General features: G+C 47.8%; 2 protein-coding genes across 5 annotated transcripts in view; one reads left to right on the top strand and one right to left on the bottom strand.

The window, feature by feature from the left end:
• Positions 1-12,340, top strand: part of Rtn3 (reticulon 3) — a 53,326-nt gene extending 40,986 nt beyond the window's left edge. For all 4 annotated transcript variants that reach the window (XM_034502601.2, XM_076916453.1, XM_076916448.1 and 1 more), the window contains 6 exons: positions 2,503-2,710; positions 5,902-6,040; positions 6,274-6,343; positions 7,154-7,200; positions 8,451-8,509; positions 10,342-12,340. In XM_034502601.2, coding sequence (XP_034358492.1) covers positions 2,503-2,710; positions 5,902-6,040; positions 6,274-6,343; positions 7,154-7,200; positions 8,451-8,509; positions 10,342-10,387 — 569 coding nt within the window. In that variant the 3' untranslated portion in view covers positions 10,388-12,340. The remainder of the gene's footprint in view (positions 1-2,502; positions 2,711-5,901; positions 6,041-6,273; positions 6,344-7,153; positions 7,201-8,450; positions 8,510-10,341) is intronic.
• Positions 12,169-20,508, bottom strand: Zfta (zinc finger translocation associated). The gene is made up of 5 exons (XM_034502611.2): positions 20,346-20,508; positions 17,724-18,215; positions 16,688-17,077; positions 15,844-16,416; positions 12,169-15,663 (listed from the first exon to the last, which is right to left on the bottom strand). The coding sequence occupies exons 1-5, from the start codon at positions 20,482-20,484 to the stop codon at positions 15,200-15,202; spliced, it is 2,058 nt and encodes a 685-aa protein (XP_034358502.1). The 5' UTR covers positions 20,485-20,508; the 3' UTR covers positions 12,169-15,199.
• Positions 20,509-20,734: the final 226 nt, after the last annotated feature.

Here is a 20,734-nt window from a genome sequence, read left to right as displayed (position 1 = left end):
GACTAGAGAGATGGCTCTGTGGTTAAGAACACTGGCTACTTTTCCAAAGGTCAGAGGTTCAATTCCCAGCACCCCCATAGACACTAAAAACCATACAGTTCCATGAGATCCAGTGTCCTCTTCTGGCCTCCATGAAAAATGCATACACAGAATATATGGAAACAGATTACACATGAAATAAAAATAATAAAATCTTTAAATATAATTCTTTTGGTTTGGTTTGGTTTTCAAGACAAGGTTTCTCTGTGTAGCCCTGGAACTCACTCTGTAGACCAGGCTGGTCATGAACTTAAGAGATCTACTCAAGAGATCTGCCTGCATCTGTCTCGAAAGTGCTGGAATTAACAATGTATGCCACCACACCTGGCTTTAAATATATTTTTTAAAGAAATTTAGTTGAAAGCTCTTTTCTATCCCCCAATCTTAAGTATATATCCTGTTAGCAACAATGCAAAAAAGACAAGTCTTTATTGCTCTATAACAAGCTTTTGTTATCTGCTCCATTGTAACTGTGTGCTGAGACCAGCAGTGAATGAGTAATGACAGCATTAGGCTCTGTCTGCCTGCTCAGCAGTGCCCTGGTGCTTCCACACTCACCCAGACAGTCCTGCACATCCCTGTGAGATCGTTACAATGTCTTACAATGGGAATCCAACATACACAAGTTCTGCATCCTGTCCCAATCACCCCGCTGTCAGTGGCAAAGGTTGCAGACCCAAACTTCAGAATTTGTTTGTACAGTATTGGCTAAAAGAGTAGGCAAATGGTGAATTCTTTTGTGACATTTTACACCTGTATATAATATTTTTATCAGATTCATACTCTATCAGCCCCTCTTGTCCCCCTTTCCATTTATTGAAAGAGATATCTTTAGTGACATGGATTTTGTCATCACATCTATTCAAGAAGCTGAGTTAACCGGGTGGTCAGAAGCCCAAGGCCAACCTCAAGATTAAAAAGTGAAAAAAGTGGGAAGGGGAACATGGCTCTCCTAGCACCACATATTCCAGGCAATTTGATGTGCACATCTAATCTCATCTGGCTCAGGAAGTGGAGATAACCTTGAACTACTGGCTCCCCTACCTCCAGCCCTCAGTCTGGGATGGCAGCTGTACACCACCACACCTAGCTTATTTGCTGTTTTAAAAGCTGTACTGGCAGTGGGGACAGATGAATCCTCTACTCCCCGAAAGAAGAATTATGGAAACAAAACTAGTGTGGCTTCTTGCTAGTTTGAACACCCATTCTTATGGCTTCACATTAAACTTTGACAGCTGCCCTGTTTGTCACATTTTTTCTCCTAACTCTACCAGAGAATCAGAGAGGTAAAAATTTCCAAATGCTTTGCTAGTCCCCTGTTTTGGTGTTCTGTACTGAATATGCTTGGCAAATTTCCATGTTGAGGAGCAGTGTCAGGAAATGAAGGGAAGTTGTAGTCACACTGGCTCTGGGTTATGAGATTGGCCTGTTACAAATTTGAAGAGCCTGTTATAAATAAGGTGGTTCTAGAAGAAACTAAGCTGTAAGGTCACACAAAGTGATGGGATAGAGTGTAGGGCAGGAAGTAACTGCATGCCAAAGCCCGAATGAAGCAAAGGAACAAGCTGTGAGGTTTGAGGTGTAGGACAATATTATTGCCCTTTATCTGCCCTTGGCCCCAAATTCTACTGGTTGAGCCTAGGGCCCTTTTGTACTGTTATGCAGTTTATATTCTACATGCCTCTAGGGGGCACTAGTCACATGTGAATTGTACATCTGGCTATCTTGTGTAACAACTTTCCAGCAGGTGGCAGTAAAATCCATGAGGACACAGTAGCCCTTTTTCAACTTGTACAAAAAGTGTTTGCCTATAAATATAAATGTATGTGTACACATGTGTGTGCCTGGTGCCCATGGAGGCCAAAAGAGGTCTGTAACTTCCCTGGAACTGGAGTTACAGACAGCTGTGAGCCAATCTGTGGATACTGGGAACTAAACTCAGGTCTTCTGGAACTGCTGAGCCATCTCTCCAGCCCCCTGTTGTTTGCACAGGTAGTTTTTAAGAATATAGATTAGTTATTTTGTAGAATATTTTTGTAGTTGAATTTGTCTAGGTGTTTTCTCTTTTTAAAAAGGTACATGTGCCGGGCAGTGTTGGCGCAGGCCTTTAATCCCAGCACTTGGGAGGCAGAGGCAGGCGGATTTCTGAGTTCGAGGCCAGCCTGGTCTACAGAGTGAGTTCCAGGACAGCCAGGGCTACACAGAGAAACCCTGTCTCGAAAAAACCAACCCTCCCCCCCCCCCCCAAAAAAAAAAAACAGTAAGATATGTGTCTCAGGCCTACAATCCCAGCTTGTAGGAGATCAGGAGTTCAAGATTGGGCTACAAAAAATAACCAATAATAACAAAACCAAAAATAAAGAGGTGCCAGGATACTAGGTAGCTAGATGGCTCAGTCAGCAAAACACAACACAGCCAGGGTGGTCCTGGGTTCTCTAACTTGTATTCCCTCTCTCTTGACAGTGCACGATCTGATTTTCTGGCGAGATGTGAAGAAGACAGGGTTTGTCTTTGGCACTACACTGGTCATGCTGCTCTCTCTGGCAGCTTTCAGTGTTATCAGTGTGGTCTCTTACCTCATCCTGGCTCTTCTCTCTGTCACCATCAGCTTCAGAGTCTACAAGTCTGTCATTCAAGCTGTGCAGAAGTCAGAAGAAGGACATCCATTCAAGTAAGTTTGCTGACATTGTACATGTCTGAAGTTCTAACCTGTCTCTTAAACCTGATAGATGGCAGAAGCAGTCCCTAAATACCTTGCAATCACCCTAAGAAGTAATTAGGTTAGTGTCTGAGAACTTTTAACTAACTAGAGGCTAACACTTAAGGCTAAAGAGAGCTATAAATCCAGAGCAGTATACAGAATAGCTTGCCCAAGGCAACCCTCAGTCAGCTGCCATGTCCATGTCTCAGCCCTATATAACAGCTAGAAACAGCTTTGAACTCCCAAGTTCTAGAACCAGGAGTTTATTCTGTTTATTCCAAGTTTTATTTCTGATTTTCTTTAGCTCTAGCACAGTTTCCCTGAGTCTGGGAGCAGTTATTTTTAACCTTTAAAATATCATTTATGTATATGGCTGTTTTGGCTGTATGTATGTCTGTGCAACATATGTGTGTGGTGCTCTTGCAGGCCAGAAGAGTACATCTAGTCCCCTGGAACTAGAGTACAGGTTATGAACTGCCCTGTGGTTGCTGGGAATTGAACTCAGACCTTCTGGAAGAACAACCAGTGCTCTTAACTACTGAGCTATCTCTTCAACCCTAATCTGGAGGCAAATTTTAATGCCTTTCTGGTTGTGCTGTGACTTTAACAAATGCTTCCTCTGGCTGGAGAAATGGCTCAGTGGTTAAGAGCACCGGCTGCTCTTCCAGAGGTCCTGAGTTCAATTCTTAGCAACCGAATGGTGGCTCACAACCATCTGTAATGGGGTCTGATGCCCTCTTCTGGTGTGTCTGAAGACAGCTACAGTATATTCATATGAATAAAATCTTTTTTTAAAAAATGCTGCCTCATGTTTGTGCTGTTGAAATTCTTTGCACATAAAATTTGTATTTGAGCCTTACCTTTTAAAAATCCTTTGTCTCAGAGAAAGAACCCCTGCTGTGACCTCTAGAATAGCCACTAGCTCCCTTCTAGGGCTTGTACTTTCTGTTGATAAGAAATATTAAGTCAAATGTGCCCTTAATTATATTGTAAATTAATCTTAACCAGTAGTTGTTGACTAAGTACATTTTACAGGCTCAGATATCTTAATAATGGTCCCTCTTCTGTGTCATTTCTATGAATTTATGAAATGTTTTAATCATTTTAATCATATTAATATGAATTTAATCATATTAATCCTAACATCTAGGGAGTTTTGTTTTGTTTTGTTGGGACAAGGTCTCAGTGTGTCTCCACAGCTGGCCTATAACTCACTATGTTGATAAGGCTGGCCTCAAACTCAGAGACCCACCTGCCTCTGTTTCCATACCTGGAAACATCTCATGTTTAAACCCTTTATATTTGAAGGTACTTTCTTAGTAAACATGAAGACAAACAAATGCCTCTTACTCTTCTGCTCTTCCAAGAGTTTGAACTCCTCAGGATGTCTTCAAACCTGATAAGCAGTAGACACACAACTAGCTCCTGTGTGAATGAACAGGTTATAAGCACAGGGTTACCCCTCAGAACAAGAATGCCAGGCATGGTAACCCATGCCAAAATCTCAGCGTTTGGGAGGCCAAGGCAAGCAGAGCTCTGTTCAGGCGAGCCTTATCTATACAGTAAGTTCTAGGGGCTGTATCGTTGAGACCCTTTGCCTGCCTGTACTCCTCCTTCCCCCCCCCTTTTTTTTTTATCTCAGCCTCTGAAAACACAGTGTGTTGTGTAGTTTGCAGCCCTAACATACGCATAATCTCTACCCTCCTCAGTCTTTCCTTTGCTTTTCTAAACTATACCCTCTGCCCCCCAACTTGGGGATTGAGCCCAGGACTTTACACATACAAGGCAAGTGCTCTACTGTTGAGATATAGCCCCAGCCCTTTTTCTTGTAGTTTTTGTTTTGATGATGGCTGTTTGACACAAGGTGTCTCTACGTAGCTTTGGGTGTTCTAGAACTTGTTCTAGAACAAGATGCTCAGCAGGTTAAGGTATTTACACTAAGCTTGACTATCTGCGTTCAGTTGCTAGGACCCACATGGTGGAAGAAAAGAACCAACTGCCACAAACTGTCCTCTGACCTTTACATGTGCACCATGGTTTGCACCCACTGTTTTAGACAATGTCCTATTGCTGAGAAGAGACAACATGACCACAGCAACTTTTATAAAGGAAAACATTTAATTGGGGCTAACTTAAGGTTCAGAGGTTTAGTTCATTACAGTCCAGAGTTTAGTACAGTTTAGTCCATTACTATTATTATGGCAGGAAGCATGGCAGGGTACATGCGGACATGGTGCTGGAGCTAAGAGTTCTACATCTGGATCAGTAGGCAACAGGAAGAGACAGTATGAACCACTGGGCCTGGCTTGAGCTCCTGAAACCTCAGAGCATACCCCTAGTGACACATTTCCTACAAGTCCACATTTCCTAGTAGTACCACTCCCTTTGAGCCTGTGGGGTCATTCATTCAAATCACTACACATGTGCATTAAAAATAAAATAGTGTATTTGAAAAGTTAGAATAGTGCTCTGGGGAAAAGGAGATAGGCAGGTCCCCAGGGCTTAATACCCAGCCAGATTAGCCTGCTTGGTGAATTTCAGGTCAATAGGAAGATAGATAGATAGATAGATAGATAGATAGATAGATAGATAGATAGATAGGTAGGTAGGTAGGTAGGTAGGTAGGTAGGTAGGTAGGTAGGTAGGTAGGTAGGTAGGTAGGTAGATAGATAGATAGATAGATAGATAGATAGATAGATAGATAGATAGGAAGGAAGGAAACTTTTTAGTTAGATAGATAGATAGATAGATAAGATAAGATTAGACAAAGCCAGAACAAGAGAAATGATACCCACGATTATTCTCTGATCTCCACATACAAATGCACACAAACACATACAAATGAATATTTGGTTTTTACCTGTTTGTTTTATAATGCTGAAGATTGAACCAGGATCTCGTGCATGCTAGGCAAGTCCTCAGCTATCTGATCTACATTCCCACAGAGTGTATTTTGATATATCCACACCAGATAGTTCTTCATTGTACATGAAAGCCTTACAATTCATAGATAACTGACATACTAGCTTTTATTGAGTAAAGGGGACAGCTGTGTCCCCTACAGATATCTAGAATGCTGATTTCACACTAAAATACCACTGTGCTGTTGAAGAATTTCCCATGTGTGTCACATGTGTGACTGTTTTTTTCTTCCTCGGAAGGGCCTACCTGGATGTGGACATTACACTGTCCTCAGAAGCATTCCACAACTACATGAATGCTGCAATGGTGCATGTCAACAAGGCCCTCAAACTCATTATTCGTCTCTTTCTGGTAGAAGACTTGGTTGACTCCTTGAAGGTTAGTTGCTGGGCTTTAATTTAGAGGTAAAATAGGGCATATAGGGTTTTATCAGAAAAAAGAAAGCCTGTAAAAATGAAGATATCAACAGAGAAAGCTGCCAAGATGGTGAGTGTTCTGACTGTAAGTGACCATGGGGGTCTGTGTCATAAAACCTGCACTGATGCAGACCTAGTTAGCTTGAACTCGGGTGTCTTTACTCTTATTTAACCCTCTGACGTTGGCCTTCACAGCTGGCTGTCTTCATGTGGCTGATGACCTACGTTGGTGCTGTTTTTAATGGAATTACCCTTCTGATTCTCGGTAAGGTGACAAGGAAAGTGTGTCCATGTGCTTATTTCTTTAAAGACTTGTAATGTTAACTGTAAATGCTGAGCCAGATGATACAGACCTATAATCAAAGGTGTTCAAGAAGCTGAGGCAGGAGAATCAAACCTTCCAGGTCAGCCTAGGTAACGTAATAAGACCCTGTCTCAAAAGAAAAATTAAAAAAAAAAAACAAAAAGGCCAGGGCAGCCAGGCATGATGGTGCACAGCTATAATGCCAGCACTAGGTAGACAGAAACAGGAAGTTAAGGAATCCGGCATCATGTTAAGCTTCATAATGAGTTCTGGGCCCACTGAGGACATATAAGACCATCAATAAAACAAAAAACAAACAACAACCACAAAAACATAGTCCATGAGTAGAGTACTTGCCTAAAGAGGATGTACACAGCATGACCACTGACTCCACATGGCCAGCCTGTGATAGCTGTAGAGATCATGCTAGGTATTAGAGTAACCGAGGCTTGTGGCTGAGAGTTTATTAAATGGTTTCACAAAGGATTTCAAAGCAACTGTGAATGAAGAGCACTGTTTAAATTTGGTTTAATATGGGGACCTTGCTTTTTGAAACCACTTTTGTAGTTTAGAAGTTGATACCTGTCGTACAAAGAAAATAGCCTGTTATGGGTTTTCAACCCTACTCTTATCTGCTCTCTCCTAGCTATCCTCAATTTCGAAAGCTCTTATTTTTTCTCTTTTTGATTGTTTCTCTGTACTTCATGAAGAAATGTCTGTGCTGCTTGAGTCTCACATTTGCACTTGCCGTGTTTTTATTCTGTCTTACAGCCGAGCTGCTTGTTTTCAGCGTCCCAATTGTCTATGAGAAGTATAAGGTAGGCATTTGTCTGGAGCAGATATGCTGAGTAATGTGTGACTGGCCTCAGTTCATTTTAAGGAAAGTAAGAAACTGATAGCAAGAGAGACTGGAGTCCTAGATAGATGTTCTGCGTCATAGAGATGAATTATCCATTCCAAAAAAGGAAGGTAAAATAGATGCTTTATATTAAAGCTAAGCTTCTAAAAACTAAGCTGCACTTTGAAGGAAATGTTAGTGTGAGCAGATGTTTCCATTGTGGACCAAGTATATTAGCTATCCATCTGAAGACCTTTTTGGGAGAGCTAGGGAGATAGCTCAGTTGGTAAAATGCTTGTCACACAAGCATGAGAACCTGAGTTCTTATCTCAGGCACCCACATAAAAACCCACATACTAGGTGTTAAATGTACACCTGCAATCTGAGCCCTGGGGAGGATCTCTGGGGCTTGTCGGCCAGCCATTCTAACCAAATCAGTGAGCTGTAGGTTCAGTGAGGAACTGAACTGTTACAAAAAATAAAGTCGATAGCTGGGGATGTAGGGTAGTTGGTAAAGTACTTGCCTAGTATGTATAAGGCCCTGGGTTTTGAGCCCTAACACCACATACATTGTATATAGTGGTGCATACCTGTAGTATGTCGGAGGTGAGTCAGAAAGATCAGACACTCATGGTTCATCTTTATCTACATAGTAAATTAGAGACCAGCTTAGGTTACATGAGACCTTATCTTTAAATTAATTAAATTAAAAGGTAGAGAGCAATTGAAGAGAAACCTTATATCAAAATTTTGCCTCCATAGACACGTGCACACTCATACACATATGCACTAATATGCACATACATATAAACAAAAATATTTTTGGCTTTTTATTATTAAATGAAGTAATAATGCCCAGGAGTGAAAACACATCACAACTACAGAATACAGATTAAATCTGCAGTTTCTGACACTTAGAAAGTACTTCAGTGTTGCTACAGAAAACACATAAGTTCTACTTCTACAAATATGTGTAATTTTTATTTTGAAGTGTTGTTGAAATCTGAAAACAGAAGTTTGTAACTTCTGAAAAACTAGACATCATTTTTATTTTCAAGAATAGTGAATAGTGGGATTTTTTTAATGGTTGCACTAAATAGGAGAATAGTGCCTTTTTGGGGAAGTGAGAATATTACCAAAATATATATTGTATGAAACATTTTGAAATTAAAAATTCTTAGCCCCTTTATTGCCCAGCTGAGCCTTCTTTCCTTCCTTTCTTTCTTAAAGACGCAGATTGACCATTATGTTGGGATTGCCCGGGATCAGACCAAGTCAATTGTTGAAAAGTAAGTGTACTCAGAGACCAAGTTCACTATTTCCCATTTGGACCTTCCTCCCCCTTATTGTTTAGTCTCTTATATGAATGTTATTGTCAAAAGTAACTAATTTTCACCCTTAGTTTTGTTGTACTTATGTTAAGAAGCATCTATGGGTTTTGTGGTGGTGGTTTGGTTTGTTGGATTATTCATTTGGTTTAGAGACAGGGTCTTGCTATGCAGCCCAGCTCTCAAGATAGATAGAAATGATTAATGTGAATACTTTAGCTGTAAAATATTTTTGGTTATTTAACCCTATTTTATTTTCATATGTATCCAAGTTAAGGCACTCGTTCCTGTCTTTTCTAGTAAATAATACAAAGCTTAGATTCAGGCATTGTAGTTGAGCACTTGTAATCCCAGTACTTGAGAGGCAGAAGAAGATAGAGTTAAAGGTCCAGCCTGATTTCCAAGATAGCCAGAGCTATGTAGTGAGAGCCTATCTTAAAAAACAAACAAAAATCCCTGGTTTTCTTTTGTTTTTTTGTTTGTTTGTTTGTTTTGTTTTTTGTTTGTTTGTTTGTTTTGAGACAGGGTTCCTCTGTATAGCCCTGGCTGTCCTGGAACTCACTCTGTAGACCAGGCTGGCCTCAAACTCAGAAATCCACCTGCCTCTGCCTCCCAAGTGCTGGGATTAAAGGCGTGCGCCACCACTGCCTGACCCCTGTTTTTCTTTTTAAAGTGCTATAAGAGATCATGAAATCTTTTTAATGACTTTTTAAAGATTTTTTTAAGATTTATGAATGTAATTAATGTATATGAGTATGCTGTTTTCATGTACAGCAGAAGAGAGCATGGGATCCCATTACAGATGGTTGTGAGCCACCATTTGGTTGCTGGGAATTGAACCCAGGACCTCTGGACCTCTGGACCTCTTAACCACTTAACCATCTCTCCAGCCCCAAGATACCATGAATTCTTTATCTGATACTGTGAATCAAGGAACTACTTTTATTTTGAATGTTCACAGCAAGATGAACCCATCACTGAATTAGCATGATCTTTTTTCTGTTTTCTTTAGCTGTTCTTTAAGAAGTGCTACAGCTGTTCACTTTGTGCCTTCCACACCCCAGATTATAGTGTCTTTTCACATTATCAAGAGGAAGCTGAATGGGTTAGGAATGTAGTTTAGTGATAAAACATTTGCTTAGCATACATGGCCCCAGATTTCCATCAAGAGAGCAAAAAGAAGAAACTGAATGTAAGCCAGGCAGGTGGGTGTTGATGCCAGAATCCTCACCTGACTTGTTTGCTTTATTGTATGCTCACACTAACTCCAGGTTGCAGGCATACATAGATATCTGGTGCTGTTCACCAGGTCTGCTTTGTTGTTGAAAGTGTTAGTTGATGTGTATAACCCTCTGTGAGATGTCACATCTATGGAGAGAGAGCAGCTTTGACATCACTGAAGGTTCAAATGACCACTTTACCAGAGGAAAAAGCAGCTCTGATGTCCTCTTGGCAGACCTTTGTAGTTCAGAGAACCATGAACCAACCAGCCATATCCTTTTCACACATCTAGTCTTGCTAACTTGTCATTTCTTTTTGACACTCCTTTTCTTGTACTTCACAAAGCGAAAGAAATAGACTTTTTGATTCTTCCTGGATCCCAGTGAAGGGCCCAGGGATCACTGTAGTGAAACAGACTCAGGCCCTGCAGTAAGGGCAGTGTGCTTGGACCCCCTCAGGCTTGTTCCAGACATCTGAGCTCTACCTGATTCTAACCATTCCTGGGGAATAGACCTAGAAGAAATGTATATTAAAAACAAATATTTTCAGTTTTCTTTTTCTTTCCTCAATAGGATCCAAGCAAAGCTTCCTGGAATCGCCAAAAAAAAGGCAGAATAAGCACATGGAAGCCAGAATTGCAACAGTTACTAAAACTCCATTTAATAGTTATAACATCGTCACTTGTACTATGAAGGAACTTGCTCAGTGTCAGCTAGAGTTTGGTTCCAAGTCGTTTGTTCTTTTTAATTTGGTGTTCTCTCCCCTCCTCTCCCTTTACCCTCAGTACCAAGCACAAGATGTGTTAGACTGAAAAAAGAACTGATCTCTTAGAACCCTAAAGAATAAAGATTGAATCAGATTAATAGAGTTAATCAGACCATAGTGGTTGTGGAGCTTTACATGTACCATAAGAGGGGAAGAAGAAAAGAGAAATGTCTCTAGGGTCCTCTATCCAGTGTCAAGGACTCATACAGCTCCCATTTATAATTTTGCCCTTATTTTTAAGTTAGGGAATAATGATTAACTTATGAATAAATAGTCTGGGGCAAGAGTGGGATTTCTTCCATTGGTTTGTATGGCCTTCTAGTCCCCCCTTCCTGCCTCACACACAAGCAGCTACTCTTACTGCCCCTCTTCTTCCTTAATGAAAGAACTGTCTGCTTTGAGTAACTTACAGGTGATAGAGGTGATTCCCTAGTCCCAGAATGCTACCTGAGAAATACAGGGGGTTGAGGGGGACAGTGGATGGAACAGTCAGCAGGAGGGCAGCAGCCACCCTCTCTGCTGCTCTTCCTAGGAAAGGAAGGGCTCTGTCAGCTGGGAGGGCAGTGTACAAGCCATTGGTCTGGGATACCAGTGTAAGTGTTGGTTTGAGAAATCATTCCAGAATGTGCTTTTCCCTCTTTTCCCTGCCCACCTTACCTCAAGTTTAATAAATATGGTTGTACTTTTCTTATTATGAAATAAATGTCTGTAACTGCTGTACACTGCTATAAACCTGTTAAGAAAAATAATCTGCATGTGGGCTCCCAGCCATTGAGTTATTGTAATCCTATCTCAGTCTGTGGGGAATGAGGTACAGAACATGAAAAGCCTTCCTTCTGTTTCTTCCCTGCTGTTGCCACCCGCGCTTTGCAGTGCTTTTGCCTGAGGACCAAAGCCCCACTGACTGCAAGTCATGTATCTGTTGTAGTCAGAGGCCTTGGCTGATAAGAGGAGGTACATTTCTAAAAGCATGACATGCAGCTGCTTTGAGTCAGTACAGTTCTGAAAGGATCTCCATTTTCAGACATACTGATGAAATCGTTTCTACCATGATCCATAGTGCTCATTTAGAGAGTGTTTTCCAGAACTTTTAGGTTGTTGGTGGCCAAGTAAGACCAGGTGATACTGATAAGACAACAGAACTTACAATGGCATCAGTGGAGGTGTTTGGGGATCTTGATTTCTACCTGAGACCTTGCACCTCTCCTTCAGCATGGAAACCTAGTCAGCTTGAAAGCATCCAAGAGTCCTTCAGTTCTCAGCCTGTTCTACTGTGAGGAAGCAGGAGCTGGGGACTTCAAGGTATTTGATGGTCACAAAGTTCTGTGACTGTAAAAGCAGGAATGGATCCTCTTTCCAATCCTTTTGGGAAATGACTTACAGATTTCGATAGATAGAATGCCTTACTCTGTTTTAAGTTTCTTTACCCCTGTACATTTTGAATCCTTGGTTTTCCACTGTAGACAACACTCTATCACCATCCTCTGCCCTCCACGGAAGTGAATGCACCGATGGTCTTTGGAGTCTCCTAACAAGGGACCCCATTCTGCACTGGAAGCCTCCACACCTTGCTCTTTTCTTTGTTGCTGCCGCTGTGTTAAGATAATTGGAAAGATTTCTGTGTCACATGAGAATTGTTCTTTTTTTTTTTTTTTAAGAAAAACGTAGAGATGAAAAATTACTAATGAAATTGTGTACGTGTCTGTGCGTGCAACATAAAAATACAGTAGTACCAAGGAGCTCTTTTGGTCCCTGTAAAACTGCAAATTGATGTATTAATTATAAATAAAATACACAGTGACTGTCTCATCAGTCTGCAACTTTATTCTTTGTACACAGTTTGGGTGAAGTGAGAGCAAAGGCTTTCACTCACTCCCACCCTCATTCCAGGAACTTTGAAGAAGAACTCCTAAGATTGCAAGGATTCCCATGGCACCGAGCACAAGCTGCACTGCATTTGGTTTTTAAAATGAAGTTAGGGACCCTGTAAAGGATGACCTTAGAAGTGGCTGGGGTGAAAGGCTCTGGTTCAGCTTCTCACCTGCCTGGGAATGGGAAGATTCTCCACTTGCCACAAGAAGCAGCCTGTAAACCACATGCAGCTGAAAGCTAAAACTGAGCTGGTCATTGCATGTCTGGTCTGACATCAGAACTCCTCTGATTTGCTCTGCCCCCAAACTAAGTTGACTGTGACTCAGGGCTGGGCTTCTTGATTTTATTCAACATACCTCTGGGGGCGGGGGGGGGGTCTACTTTATGACTGATGCAAACAACTTCACAAATACACATACAAATGTTTGAATAGTGTCACTAAGTAACATGGCATATAAATATGTATCCAGAGTAACATATACATATGGGCCATAATAGCAAGCATAATCATTAACAAAACAATGAAGGAACTTCACCTGTTCATGTCAGAATCCGAGGGAGGAGACTCACCAGCCCCTAGAGACCATAGGTCATCATGGCAGAATCACTGCAGAGGTACTTGACAACCACCTTGAGAGTTGCAACTGTATGAGAAAGGCCTATCAAAATGTATTGTGGGTCCCACCCTTTTTTAGTAATCAGATGGGCCAAGAATGTGTCTGTAGCAAGTGTCTAAGATGATGCTACCCTGGAGACTACCAAAATCATCTGCCCCAGCTAACCTGAACTTCTGCAGTGAGCTCTGGCAACGACAATCGGCAGCTCCGATTTATGTAGAGGTGGGAGAGAATAATCATCCTCAGCTTAAAAACATGCATGATGGAAAGCAAAAAAGGGTAAGTGCACAGCCTGGCACTATCCATAATCTCTGTTTTTAAGATTTTAATACTGTCTCCAAAATCCCGGCTAGTCAAAACTGGAATTTCACTGAGCCAGCAGCCGTTCCAGAATACCTGATGGCCTCAAACCAAGCACAGATAAGCAGCCTAATTCTGCTGGGAAAACCTCAGCGGCAGGGGAAGTGGGCCCCACCTGGAGTTCTGACTGGCATGTCTGCACTGCTGAAAACAGTCTGCATCCTCATTCCCAGGAAGTGCAGTACTTTGCTGTCCTCAGGAATCACAAGTGCTGTGGGCCTGCAGTGCCCAACACACACTTTGACAGGCCTTATAAGTAACTAAATCTTGGTAACTTGTCAGACTGGAAGCAGTGCGATCTAGTGCAAAGCTCACTAAACTGGGAGTTGAGATTTGAAAGGGATCAGTTTGTAAGCTCCAGGGTCCCTTCCCACTGACAAGCTTGAATTATAAAAAATGCTATAAAATCCGTGGTATAAAATCCATCTCTATCTAGGGAACTGGGCCTGAGGCACTTGAACCTTGAGCTCTGGCTCTGGAGGGTGAGAAGGGATTTCTTTTATTGTTTTCTCACCACAAGGGCTGCACTGGCCCCAGAACCCAGGTCCCACGCCTTGACCACCACACCCTGACTTTAAAAGGAGGGCACAGTGCCTGCAGTGGCTTCCCTTTGTGAAGAGCAGACACTGGACCTGGAGACAAAAGGCCAGGGGAACATGGAGATATCTAGAATACTCCCAATCCCCTCACCACACTCCCATCTGTCCTTCCTCCACCACCTCACAGCTTATCTCTGATACACGCATAATAAATAAGACATTTGCACGTAGGGGTGATTGGGCCAGTTCCCCTCTCCCCTTCATATAAAAAGCATTAAATACAGTTTCAAAATAAAATACAAAGAGCAAAAAAGGGCCTGACCTTCGGACCACCTGTTCTCCACGGGAGAATGAAATCTACATATCCCTCTCGGACCTGCCTGGGAGATTGAGGGGCCCTTTTGGCACCACGGGGCCTGGCGCTGTTTCGGGTAAGAGCAAGGGAGGCCCGAGGCCCGGCCCCAAGCCCTGGGAGCTGAGAACCAGTAGCGTGTCCACCGAGAACAATTCACGTTCAGAGGGGGCAGTAATAGAGGCCAACCGCTCCAGCGCCCGGAGGTGAACCGGTACTGGCACTGGACCAAGAATGCTCCCGCTGTTTTCACCATGTGGGTAACAGACGCCCTCTGAGCAGGAGGGCCTAAAGAAAAAGTGCTAATCCCTTTATGCCCCGGGTCCCGACGGCGTGGCAGTGGCCCAGGATGGGTGCGCTGTCCCCTAGGCCAGCCGGGGAAGCTGGCGCAGCAGACTGGGCCCCACCATTCCGCCCGCGCCCCGCCCACTTCTCAGCCCCAGTCCATCGCCTGGGCCTCTGAGAGGCAAGACTACCTATTGGACCCCACAGCCTGGGAGCCGAAAGCCGCGCCCGCTGGCGTGAGGCCGCATAGAACTGGGCCACTGGCCAGGGCGCGCGGCCAGCCCGTCCTTCCTGACTTCTCTGCGCCCTGCCTTCAACCTTAATACTGACTGACTGCGCCCCCACCCCGGCCTGGCAGCACTGCGCCCTCGGGGACGGCCGAGAGTGCTCGCTGCAAACACTGCGGAGGCGCTTTGGCGTTTCTGGAAGCACAGCACAAAGAGCGCCGGGACCCCTGGGCAAGTGCGCGCCAGAGGCGCAAATACTAAGGCTGACACAGCGGAGTGTCACCGGAGGACTGCAGCGACGCCATCCCATCCCCATCCGCGGCCCGGCCTAGCCTGGCCAGCGGAGAGGTGAGGGTCCCAGGGCCTGACATCAAGGTCTCTCAGCCCAAGGGCCAGGCCAGCGCAGATGACTGCTACGCGCGACACACCGCGCCAGGCTTGAGATCCGCGCCACTATCTCGTGGCGCCGGGGCAGGTGCCCCGAAGCCCTCGTGGCCGTAGCAACGCAGCGCGGCCTCCTCGTAGGCCTCCAAAATGGTCTGGCGCTCCTCCGGGGTGAAGTCCATGGAGAACGGATGCACCTGCAGAATGTGTCGCTTGATGGTGCTCACCTTGAGCGTGGCCAGCGCGCCCCCGCACACCATACACACCAGCCCGCGTCGGCTGCCGTCGTAGTCCATCAAGTACTCGCCCCGCCAGCGCGGCTGGTAGTTGCGCCGCTGCTCCCGACTACGAGGAGGTGGCGGCGGCGGAGGTGGCGGTGGCGGCAGTGGCAGCGGTGGGAAGGCCAGCCCCCCGGATTCCTGGCTGTCGTCTTCGTCCTCCTCTTCCTCGGCGGGTCGCTCCGACGGAGCTCCAGGGGACAGCGGCGCGTCGCCTGGAGAAGAACAAAGGGCTGCCTTGGAGCGAGTGGCAAGAATCAGGCCCGGTCCTGCTCTCCACTACTCCTCCGGCCCCATCCTCCCGTCTCTCTACAGCCTTCCATTCTCACCACCCTTCCCTCCGAGCCGAGCCCTGCCCTCTCCCATCCAGTTACTCTGGCCCTCCACAGGCTCACCCCACCACTCCTCCTCTGGCTCCGCCTCCTCTGCCCCTCCCCCCTCCTCAGAGGCTGAGGCTGTGCTGGGGGCGGCAGGGCCGCTGGGCGACTCCGGCCTGGGCAGCCCCAGGGCCAGCAGGTGTGCGGCCTTTTCGCTCCACTCCTGGGCGATGAGGGCTTTGACTGGCCCGCTGAGGCTGTTGGAGCCGGGGTGGCGCTGGCGGATGTGTCGCTTGATGGTGCTCATCTTGAGCGAGGCCAGCGCGCCCCCGCACACCATGCACACCAGGCCGCGCCGGCAGCCGTCCAGCTCCATGAGGTACTCCAGCCGCCAGCGCTCCTGGTAGTGGCGGCGATGGTCTCGGCCTCTCCGAGGCCGGCCCGGGATGCCCGCCCTCTCGCCCTCGCCCTCGCCCTCCTCGGCCTCCTCCTCCTCCTCCTCCGCCGCCGCCGCCGGCCCGGGCCTCTCAGGCACCCAGCCAGCCTCTTCCTTTACGTCTGGGGGGCTGAGATCCTGAGAGGAGGGGGCTCCAGAAGCGGGGGCGGAGTCCCGGCTCTTTCTGGTCAGGTCCTGGGGGACGAGGTCATCGTCTGTTGGGGAAGGGGTGAAGGAGAAGGGCTCTCAGCCTTCTGGATGGGTTGTCCTTACCCACACAAGAGGGTTCCATCCTTACTCCTCACCCCAGCCCCAAGCTAGCCGGCCCCAGCCAGAGAGAGATGGGTGGGAAGTTGAATGTTTGTGTGTGAAGGGAAAATAGGCCTGCAGCCCTCAACCAAAACTCCCTGCCTCCCCATTTTGTTTTCAGCTCCCATGCTGCCGCCCTAACATTGAAGGGATCTCAGCCCTGGGACAGCCTCGCACCTGGTGAGGGCTGGGTGAGCTCAGACAGAGCCTCAGGCTGGTCACCCCAGGCCTGCAGCAGGGCACTGCGCTGGGGGCCACTGAGCCCTAGGGAGCTGGGGTGCACCTCCAGCACGTGAGCACGGATGTCGTCCAAGTGTAGGCTGGGCAGTGCCCGGCCGCAGGCCATGCACACCAGCCGATTCCCCCGTGGGTCGTAGTCCATGAGACACTCAGCCCGGAACCAGTTCTGCAGTGACTCCTTCAGCCTCCGCTCCAGGCGCCGGGCCCCCAGCCCCCTGCTGCCCCCAGCCCTTCGGGAGGCTGCGAGGCGCCGGCGCCGAGGTGCCACTGGGCCCCCTCGGACCCCTCGCCGCTGGCGCCGGCAGCCCCCACCAGCTGGGGCTTTGCCTGAAAGGGTTGGAGGGAAGCAACTGAGTCTCTGGCCCTCTGGGGAGTCCTCCACCACAGCCAGGTGCTCCACACACAACCTCTTTCTCACTCACCTCTGACTCAGGCCCCATGCCTGTCTTTTCCTTTCCTCTTACATCTTTTTCTGTTCTGTTTTTATTAGACAGAAACTCATACAGCCTAGGCTGGGTACAAAGGCCCTATCTAGCCAACGCTTATCGAACGAATGATGCTCCTGCCTCCACTTTCCTGATACTAGGATGACAGGCATATGCCACCACACCCACTCTCTTTATCTTAACCCCTCTCCCTAATCCTGTTCCATCACTCAAGTCCCACCCAGCCTCCCTAAACCCAGATTTCAGACCCGCCCCTGGGCTTCACTGGGCCAGCACTACACCCCACTTCTCTCACCAACTACCCTTCCTCAACCCGACCCTCACACCCCTACAACTACTCTTGCTCCTTCTACTACAGTGTCTAGGCCTACCCCCACTCTCAACAGTAAGGACAGTGAACAGACTCCACCCAAAGAAGAGCAGAGATTTGCTAAAAAACAAAACACAAACAAACAAACAACAGAAAAGCAGCCCCCTCCCTGAGCCCCATTCCACACAAGCCCCTGCCTCTCCATAGTCTGTATTACCTGAGCCCTTGGGTGGGCAAGCTTGAAGGTTGGCCCCCTCCTCCTCCTCTTCATCTTCTTCCTCCTCCTCAGCCCCCTGGGCCCCCAGGCTCTCGGCCTCACCACAGGCCCCCAGCCCCAGATGGGCGTCCCAGCTGCTACTGATGACCTCCTTCTCCCTGGGGCTCCAGTGGAGGGAGTAGGGGTGTTTCTGGCGGATGTGCCTCTTGATGGTGCTGAGCTTGAGGGTGGCCAGGGAGCTGCCACACACCATACACACCATGCCGTGCCGGGAGGGGATGAAGTCCATCAGGTACTCCAGCCGCCAGTGGTCGTGGTAATAGCGCCGGTGGTCCCTGCCAGGGATTCGACTCTTTCCAGGCCTCGAGGCCCGAGCCTCACAATGATCTGAGTATTTCCTGCCTGAAGATGCTGGTCCCCTGGCCCTGGAGGACGGTAGGGGGTTACTCCCCCAGGACCCCAAGGCACCCCCTTCCAGCTGAAGAGCTTGTCCTGAAGAAGGGAAAAGGGAGACAGGTTCTCAATCTCAGATTTCCAGAGAAAGGACCTAGGGCTTTGATTTGGAAGCAGAAGGGGTGGGGAAGTTTGGAGAGAAAGAGGAGGCTAGAGTAATGGGAAGGAGACGGGGGTAAGGGAGTGAGAGCACCCACACAGAGAGCAGGCACCCAGCACGGAGAACAAAGGGATGTGGACACTGGGCTAGCTTGCTGAAGACTTTAAAACCAAGGTGAAGGCCAAGGAGGATGCCGGCCTACAGAGGTCTAAGGAGGGATGTAGCCAGAAACTCAGCAGGCTGGGCAGTTACAGGCAGAATGGAGCAAGCGTAGGGAGAGGGGAGCTACAGGAGGTATTTGTCTGCACCCAGATCTGTGCACACCACCACCCACCTACCTGAGGCCCCTCCAGGAGGCCCCAACAAGTCATCTCCCTTTTCCAATATGCCTCAAATATGCCATCTTGTAAATAGCAGTTTAGGGATGAGGTGTGAACTGTCAGGTTTTCCACTGGAGGGACACCTAAGACACAGCTGTCAACACCTCCAGGGAAAGGAGTTTCTCAGACTTGGACTTCCCCAGAGTCTGGGAGGCACAATGACACTGAAAAGGGGAGGTAGGCAGGCCAACAGAGTGACTGCTGACGTTCTTCAGACTGGGGAGCAGCCACCACCCAGCACACCCATTCAGTCTTTCTAGGCATTATCTCATTTGTGCTGGTAGGGATGAGCTTACTGCACAGCCATCCCAAAGGTGTGCACTTCTGGGGCCTTGCCAACCCATTAGTGTTCCTTCACTTTGTCAAAAAGACACCCAGAGCCCTCCTTGCAGTGCTAGCTGATCATTTTTTTATTTAGAAAATGGTCTCCTGGCCACAAAGACTAAACAAGCAGATTCTGATCATTCTCTCAGTACAGAATCCCAGAGTCAGACAAACAAATGACAGGATCAGAGCGGGCTCTTGTCCCCATATAGAGTTGGGTTTTGTTGTTATTTTGAGTGGGTTGGGTTTTTTTGTTTTTTGTTTGTTTGTTTGTTTGTTTGTTTGTTTTGTCTCTGTGTTTGTTTGGCTTCCATTACTTTTTTAGGTAGAGGTATAGAAAAAAATATTAGATTCAAGATCTGGCTTCACTGGTGCCTTGCCCAGTGACCTTTGGTAGGTCACGTCCGCTCTCTGGGCCCCTGCGCCTTTGTCTGCAAACGCACTGACTAAATAGCTAGCATCCTACTAAGCATCCTTCCAGTGCAGGAGCCCTGTGTTAAGTCTAAGGCAGACTGGCCCTTTAAGAGCAGAAAGAAAAAAGAAAGAAAGAAAAAGGAGGAGCTGAGATTAAAAAAAAAAAAAAAAAAAAAAAAAAAAGGGGTGGGGGGTTACAGGAAGGGGAGCTCAGAAAGTAGAGAACAGTCAGGACGGAACCTCCGCTGATCTAAAGGCAATGAGCCTTGCAGTCGGGTGACAAAAAAGCAGTTGGTTTTAAGGGCCAACTAGGACCGGCGAGTCTTGGTACAGCTGACAAACTGGGGCCAAAATCAATTCTGAAACGCGACAACGCACGGGCAGGAGGGGGCATCCACTTTCGTGTGCGAACCCATCCCTTACTTAAGACCTTCCCGATGTGGGGGATGACAGACGGGGGACCCCAGGACGCAGGCTGCGCTTTGTTTCTCGTAGCGTAACCGTGAAGGGAAGGCACGTAAGCCCAAGCAGAAAGGGACGGCATATCCGAGATCAGCGGAATCCCAAGCTACGCTACTCTGGGGAAAGCCTAAGAAAGGGACAGAGGGACTGGGTAGCCTTTAAAAGAAAGACCAATTAGGAGTATGAAGAGAAAGGGCGGGAGCCACAAGTTCCAATGCCTCGACTCCCACGTCGCTGGCCCCCCAAAAACGAGCGCCGCGGGGCCCTTTAAGAAGCAGGGATCCGCCCCAGCCCGGCGGGCAGACCCCGCCACGGGCGGGGAGCGCCCCGCGGGCCTTGTAGCTGCTCTCTACGCCCACCAGGTGGCGCCCCGAGCCGCCCTGGGCTCGTCCCCCGCTTTGTTCGGCGGCCGAGAGGGGCCCGGAGCCGCAGCCCTCCCCTCCCCCACGCCGGGGCCCCCCACCCCGGGCCGTCGGCCCCAGATCTTACCGCCGTCGTCCTCCTTGGGCTCCGTGCCGCCGCTCGCCGCCGTGGGCGGCAGCCGTCGACCCCGTGCCGAGGCCACTGCGGGCCCGGGGCCGCCCCTGCCGCCGCCGCTCCGGCTCCGGTGGTCCCCGCCGGGCTCCATGCGCTGCGCTGCGGAGCGGGGGCCCCGAGGCGGCGGGGCACGGAGCCGCGGAGCCAGCGGCGGCGCACGCGGGGCGCTCGGTGCGCGGGGCCCCCGGGCGCGGGAGGCATTCACGGGCGGCCGGCCGCACGGACGGCTGGCTGCTCGCTCGGCAGCGCGGGCTGGACCGGGGTGGGGATTCCTGTCTGGGGCCCCTGGGGCTCCTTTAAGGGCTCCTGGGTAAATTTAAAGGGGCCGCGCGCAATTTCCT

This window comes from Arvicanthis niloticus, chromosome 1 (assembly GCF_011762505.2).
Source record: "Arvicanthis niloticus isolate mArvNil1 chromosome 1, mArvNil1.pat.X, whole genome shotgun sequence".
NCBI lineage: Eukaryota > Metazoa > Chordata > Mammalia > Rodentia > Muridae > Arvicanthis > Arvicanthis niloticus.
Note: the sequence above shows the minus strand (reverse complement) of the source record. Positions and strands in the feature narration are given on the sequence as shown.

Bases quoted from the DNA above. Each gene is read 5' to 3' on its own strand.
- Zfta (XM_034502611.2), bottom strand. From the start codon at position 20,484: ATGGAGCCCGGCGGGGACCACCGGAGCCGGAGCGGCGGCGGCAGGGGC. The intron at 17,078-17,723 runs GTAATACAGACT...CAACCCTTTCAG, and splicing joins TTGCCCACCCAAGGGCTCAG to GCAAAGCCCCAGCTGGTGGG. The intron at 15,664-15,843 runs GTGAGCCTGTGG...GTTCTTCTCCAG, and splicing joins GCCAGAGGAGGAGTGGTGGG to GCGACGCGCCGCTGTCCCCT.